Source organism: Triticum urartu, chromosome 7A, assembly GCF_056163025.1.
Source record: "Triticum urartu cultivar PI428250 chromosome 7A, HENAU_Tu73, whole genome shotgun sequence".
NCBI classification, from domain to species: domain Eukaryota; kingdom Viridiplantae; phylum Streptophyta; class Magnoliopsida; order Poales; family Poaceae; genus Triticum; species Triticum urartu.
The window spans coordinates 277,931,208-277,938,331 of NC_141879.1; the positions used below are offsets into that span (position 1 = coordinate 277,931,208).

At 45.1% G+C, this 7,124-nt stretch overlaps 1 protein-coding gene across 1 annotated transcript; it reads left to right on the forward strand.

The window, feature by feature from the left end:
- The first annotated feature begins 3,695 nt into the window (after positions 1-3,695).
- On the forward strand, positions 3,696-6,001 carry LOC125521400 (uncharacterized). Its single transcript, XM_087535926.1, has 3 exons — positions 3,696-3,922; positions 4,007-4,231; positions 5,114-6,001. Exons 1-3 carry the CDS (start codon positions 3,864-3,866, stop codon positions 5,133-5,135), a joined length of 306 nt encoding a protein of 101 aa, XP_087392052.1. The 5' UTR covers positions 3,696-3,863; the 3' UTR covers positions 5,136-6,001.
- Positions 6,002-7,124: the final 1,123 nt, after the last annotated feature.

Sequence of the window (7,124 nt, forward strand, 5' to 3'; positions counted from 1 at the left end):
CATACTTGCAACAACATGAGACTTGCATATTTGATGTAATCTCAACTTGAATGATGTAGCCCCCAAGTGTCGAGTCGTAAGCCTGCAGCGACTCGGGAATATTCCTTCCGTTGTAGAATAAATTATATCCATTGATAAAATAATAGCCATTGCGCTGAAGCGACTTTGAAAACCTCAATCATAATATTGGTTATTAATAACCATTATAAAAATCCGGGATGTTTGTAACCCGGCAGCTTGTAGCCTCTATGAAAATCAATAATTGATAACCCTTTTGATGATGGGCTTGAGCTTAATCATTTATGTAAGTCATAGCTCCGCAAATCATGGATAGAGTTTTAAACAACATATACCCTGGCGACTTAACATCAAAAGCCAGGGCCAGTTTAATCATAACCGTATATAATCAGAACAAAATATCATACCTGTGATATTTGCTCACACCGCCGGCTTATCATACCTGTGAAGTAAGTGTGATAACCCAAAAATTTGAACACGCAATGTTCTTTCTCCATTATTATATATGGCTGGATTATAATATCGTAAACCAGAAGGGGTAATATCCGAAACCTTAGAGCACAATGTTTCTAACGAATTTAACATCATGATGTGTTGGCGACTTATAGTCCAAAGCCAGGCCGGGTTAATAAACACCGAATATTTTCTTATCATATACTGGTCGACTTATAGTCAAAAACTAGGCCGGGTTAATAAACACCGGTGAATTGTAATCATAAAGCATTATAAGCCTCATTAGATAAAACTAAAAAAACCTGTCGAATAAAAACAAACGAAAAAACGAGGCTTTTCATGGGCTGCCAGGCCGAAAATCGAGTGCTTTCACGGGCCGCATAGCCACCGGGTTAAACCTATATACAAACCTTATAAGATGGAGTTCACATAACCAATCGTCATTTTAACTTTGACAAGTTCAGTGTCTGCATAAGATTGACTTGTCAAACGTTCGGCGGGTCATTCTCGGATTACCTGGACGGAGTGGCTTACTTAAAAAGGCAGGATAACCGGGGGTCTTAGGTGAATACACCTGGCTTCCAAGCCTGGCTTTTAAGCCTATTACAAGGGTTATAAAAACTCTTTGTTCTCTAGAACAAAAGAGCCCCCAAGCAATACTTTTGAGCTGTGCTCAATGGGCGCCTATGTTTGAGTTGTGCTTTTGCAAAAGACTCTCTTTGGTCCCTTTTAACCTGGGCAGCAAACCCCCAAGTGTTTTGTAAGCATGGCGTATAAGCCGGATCAAAGGGTAATTATAGCTTCACTCAATGAGCAGGAAGCCCCCATGTAACCATAATAAGATAAGCCCATAAGGCAGGATACCCATGTTTGAACCGCGCATCATGGCAGCAAGTTCTCTTTGGCAACCTTTAATTTTTCTGAGAACTCAAACTTACGAGAGATTAATTCTTTTTGAACCGGAACTTTAAACCGGATTTGAAAGCTTCAAAACTTTGTGGGAGACAGATTATCCTTGAGCCGGATTGTGAACCGGATATTTCAGAGCTTTATGGGAGACAGATTATCCTTGAGCCGGATTTTGAACCGGATATTGAGAGCTTCAGTGCTTTGTGGGAAACGAGATTTCCCTTGAACCGGATTGTAAACCAGAAGCATCATTGCGAGCCAGAATTTTGCTGACGGCCTTGAAATTTTTATCAATATAACAGCAGCCCCCGGGATCGGGTTATCTTCCCTCTACTAACCCGGAGTTCTTGACTTGCTTTAAATTGTCAGTCATTTTACTGAGTCATATCATTGTAGCCCCCGAGTCTTAAGATGACTGGAGGAGTTGGCTTGAGACTCTCCATAATTAACCGTGATATGAACCGGCATATAGCTTGAACAGCGGAACACTGTCATATGTTGAAGCTGGAAGCAAGGTGGCCAGTTAATGATCTTCGCAACACTCATTATATATCGTTGGCGTTGATAACGTGATATGAATCCACGGAAACTTGAGGTCGACCATGGCGGGTTATAAATGACCCCATATGATTTGTGTCAGTAATCTGGCCAGCGGTTCATCCCAGCTGGCTGTTGAAGTTAATCAAACTGCAGTGATGGCGACTTGTGCGCTTGTCTATTGAGTCATCCGGTACAGGCGGAGGCTGATAACATATTATGGCTTGCTTCAGAATTGTTGAGATAGACCGGGCAACAGGAGCGGCGACTTGCGCGTGCTCGTTAAGCAATTTGTGCATACAGGTGCGACCCGGTGTGTTGATGTAGACCAGACCACGAGAGACGAACGGTAAAGACGACCACAACAACAAAAGCGGCACAGGCAGATGAGTCGGTCGTGGCGTTGTAAGCCGACACAGACGGGTGAGCCGGCTGCGGTGTTGTTGTTGCAGACTGAGCCAGCGAGGCGGCGGCTTGCACACACATTTATTAAACAATGCGGCATGGTTAGATGTTGGCGCTTGATAATATTGGCGCGAGCTTTATATCCGTGACAAAACAATCTTTCTTTGCAGTGGATAATTGTCCTGCATAGAGAACATCATGGACTAGAGCAATTGTTCTTGGATAAATTAATATGTATTTAAAAATAGATAGAAAAAATAACACCTGGTATTTTTATCGAATAAACCAGATGCTAATAATGGATAAACAACTTGGCGACTCAATACAGCCCCAAGTAGGAGCGGCTCAAAGTGACGCATCCGTGGCTGGTCCCTCCTTTTTGATGGCAGACTAGGTTCCAATTTGACTGAATTTTCATATGTGCAAACAGCACCCCAGCAGTATAAATGTGGAAGCTTGTATTGTACGTTCACATCATTGCAAAAAATGATGTTGGCGTATGCTCCATATTCACGGTATAACAACCCCTTTGTAGTGAATATTCTCAGATGGCTACAAACCAAGCAAGCCAAGCTTCGACATGAAGATCGAACCATTCTTCGTCTTTTTTACTCAATCAAACTCCTTGGTCTTTTGTTCTCTAGTGGCGTCCATACCCATAAATATCTCTGGAGATAAGAAGTGAATAACTCTGGTGACAGTTGAAGCAAGTCAACAACTCAACAGTAGAAGAACAGCAGGGTCAGAGCCCCGTGATAGAGGTAGGGTGACTCGTGGTCGGCGGCTCGGCCGTGGCGAGCCACGGCGAGTCAACGGAGCAGGGGGCGGCTGATCCGCAATGGAGGTAGAAAGGCGGCTCAAGGGAGCAGCGCGGCGGTTTAGCGAAGATGGCCACGGGGCGGCGGCTCTAAAGGCCGCGCGTGTAGCAGAAAACAGTGTAGAGGCGGCTCAAGGCCGCAGTGGCACGGCGGCTCTCCGCAAGGATGAGACGGTAGCATAGGCGCGAGGCACCGAGCGACTCAGGAACAAGTATGGACCGGCGAAAGTGGATCCAGCGGGTTAGCTCACGGAGGCGTGGGTGGAGCCGTAACCGGTCCGGAGCAGATGGAGGTGACTTAATAGGGCCCAGCAGAGGAGAGCACGGCGGCGACTTTGTAGTGATGGCGATTTGATGCAGCAGACGGATTTTAACAGTGGTGTCTCTCTAAGCAGTAGTGGTGGATATGCGAGAACGGCGATAGAGAGGACGAGCTCGTTTGCTCTCTCTACATGGACCAATGGAGCAGTTCGGCTGTGGTGGGCCCGTTCGGGCATTAATACACATCTACGGAAATATACGTATGGCCTGAGGCAAGTGTACGCGGGGTAACGGCGGGGCAACGAAGTGTGCTGTTAGTACATAACATAAGCGCGCAGTACAGGATGGGCATAAACGAAAAAAGAAAATATGACAACGCGCATCCACCACATGTTTCCCCGAGAAGAGTAAAAAAAACTATCAATTGAGTGATTTGTGGCGCGCTCCAGAAAGCCGAGAGGTTATGGCGACCGCGGAGGAGGGCGGCGATGGATTCGAGTTCCTAGCAGATCCGGTGGACAGGTATGATCCCTAGTGCAGAAGACGAACTAGTGATTCTGACTCTTTTGCGGCAGCCAACTTAGGTGTGTCCGAGTGTTCTTGCACGTTCCCCTTGGCGGATCTTGGACGCGGCGTCTTCGCTCCCGATGGTGAGCCAGAGGCTAATCTCACACAGTCAGCGGCTGAATCCAGCATGGGAGATGTGGGCGATGTGCCGCTAATCCTGCAATTGGCCATCAACAACGGCTGTGAAGCATTAAGCTTCTCTGCGACGGATTCGCAACAGTCAGCTGGAAAGGATGACCCTCAAGCCCCCGGTTGGACTAAAAGGTAAAAGAGATTGAATCATGTTGAAACTGGAGTGTTCATCTTGGCCATGCTTAACTAGGTATCTACTGCGCTAAAGGCTTATCTGAACGATTTAGATCTCGGAAATTATGATCAGTCTTTTGTGTTGTTCATTCATCTGCAGTACCTTGTTCTGAAAAAATAAGCATCCCTATGCAGATTGAGTTAATTCATTCTGAATGCTTAATTATTTCCCAACGTGCACGAGCCAACCGTAATCTTTTCATCATGGATTCGCCAGTGAACTGTGAGCTGTACTCACTCTAATGAAGTGATAAGTCGCACACGTTGTGTCTCTGAGGCCTTCTGTTTGGATACAACAAACACATGATCTAGTTCAGTTGAGTTTGGTCGGGTCTGTGGCCAAAGCTTCTTATCAGTCCAGTTTCTTTACTCACAATGAACACAACCCGCTGCTTCATTTCTGCTGTGATTTCTTTCCGTTTTGTTACTCGATGATGTATTTTCAATATTCTTAGCGTACTGGTGATACGATTGCGTATTCCAGTCACTTGCAGTATGGGCAGCTTTTATCTTCAGAACTTGAAAATTGAACTAACGGGCTAATTTCTTGGCCCATTTTCAACATGTAAACTTCAGTTGGACCGAGTGCAATTTGGACAATAGCCTCTTTGCTGGTTAGTTCATCTGTTGTTTTAATGTTGATTAAGATTATTATTTTTGGCTTTGTTTCGGATGACAATAATTTCTTTCTTCTACTGCAATCTATTAGTATTAAATACACACTTTTTTCCCAGTATTAGATGTGTCTCCTGAACCTGTTCTGGATTGCCATGCTTAGCGTTAGCTGTCAGCATCATTTTCTAAACCATACATGGTGATCAGTTATATTCTGTATTGTAGGTTCTTGATTTCTTGGGTATAGAGAAAATACCATCAAAGCACATCCTCTAGAGGTGGACGAAAGATGCAATAGATATACTTCCATGCAGTTGGCACACGCACAGAAGACCATATATCGGTTAACTCCATTACATTCGGACATTCAAATCTGTATACTCATGCTTTGGAGGTTGTAAAACTTGGTGATGCAAACCAAATTGCATATGATTATGCAATGGAGCTTCTTAGATCAGCAATGTATAAACTGATCCCTTTAGCTTCTGAGCATGACGGTCTGGGTTTAGAACACAAAATTGAGTTCAACAAGCCAAAAGGTACAGAATTGAGTGTGTTCGTGAACCACAAAAAGTATGCGGGAGTGACGCTGGAGGTAGCGCAGTTGGAAATTTCATTGGTTTAGCAGCTCCAGAACGCAAACGGAAGGCCGGTCGACCAACCAGCAGCAGAGACAAGCCTCCATATGATGATCTCGGTGCAAAGAGCAAAAAAAGTAAGTTTCTGGCACATCTAGATGCTGCAGTATATATGTCGCGAACCAGGGCACAAGAGCACAACATGTCCACAGCGGGGTGAGCTCCCTCAAAAGAAAAGGAAAAAAAGCCAAATGCTCAATATGCGGAGTGGGAGGGCATCGCAAGAACACCTGCAAGTCTGCAACAATCCAAAGATTGTTTACATGTTCCTCAGAAAGCTACACATGAACGACCTGTGGAAATGTGATTAATCCGGTGTATCACTGAACTTCCACCGTTTTTCCCTTGTATGATGATTGCTCACAACCTAGTGGTGTGAAATAAATTATGTATTGTCAGCTTAGGAATTGTGACAATGTTTCCTCTTGTATATGTCTAAAACCTTTGACTTAGATTAATCTGGTTTATCACTGAATTTCCACTGTTTTTCCCTTGTATGATGAGTGCTCAGTATCCAGCTGTGTGAAATAAATTATGTATTGTCAACTTAGAAATTGTGACAATATTTCCTCTTGTATCTGTCCAAAACCTTTGACTTATGTGGCTATGTGTTGCTTAAAACTAACCTCCGTGCATTACTGGGTAATTAAGATCTCATGTTATTTGTGTGTGCTGCTGATGACATGTTCTACTATTGGTGATCAGATTGATTTTCGTCTCTTATTTCCTATTAATTTTTCATCTTCTTTTTTATGATATCTTCCAGAATTGGCCATCAAAGTGTTATCTATGTGTGCTGCTACTTGCCAACAGACACCACCAAATTGATGGATGCAGCGTCGAGGGCGATGGTTGCCTGATGCTGAGCAACAGCCGCCACAGCGAGGGAAGATCCTGTAGCTTCGCTTGCCGCCGATGCCAAATGCGAGGCTTCCGGTGCACCGTTCTGCTGCCCCACGCCCCCACCCCACCATGCATCCGCCGCCTGCATCTGACAACCTTGATTTGGTGCTGCGATTTCCTGCTGACCTTGATTGATTTGCGCTACCGGAGGTGCTGCCGTCCAAGCATAGCCAGGTGTTCCGCGTAGGCTTCCTGCCACATGTAGAAATCACATCCACCTCTCCCCGGCTGCCACGGATTGAAGAATACGACTAAGATATCGAATCCACAAAAAAAAGAGCAAACACTCATTGACTCAAGATCCACTTACTTTGTGATTGTGACACTTGTAGTTGTAGAACCGCTCGCCAGCGAACTGACACGAACGTCATCACTAACCTGCCGCAATCCAGGCACGGGACTACAAGCAGGGCCACCGAATCTGGAGCTTGGTTGGCGTTCGCCATGAGCTGTAGCAAGGGTTCTTTCACTGGATTTTGATGATCGAATGAGCAGATGGGTTGCGGGGTAAGCTAGGATAATAAATGACCTCGCTGGACCGCACACGCACTACTTCCACCATGTGACGGTCACAAGCTTCCAGCAACCACGCCGTGAGGACCAGACGGAGACCAACTCGTATGCCGTACATATACGCAACAAGACCTACCTAAAGTACTTACGGCGCACATCCCCAAAACAACTCGATGGTTGGC

Bases quoted from the DNA above. Each gene is read 5' to 3' on its own strand.
- LOC125521400 (XM_087535926.1), top strand. From the start codon at position 3,864: ATGGCGACCGCGGAGGAGGGCGGCGATGGATTCGAGTTCCTAGCAGAT. The intron at 3,923-4,006 runs GTATGATCCCTA...GTGTTCTTGCAC, and splicing joins CTAGCAGATCCGGTGGACAG to GTTCCCCTTGGCGGATCTTG. The intron at 4,232-5,113 runs GTAAAAGAGATT...TCTGTATTGTAG, and splicing joins GCCCCCGGTTGGACTAAAAG to GTTCTTGATTTCTTGGGTAT.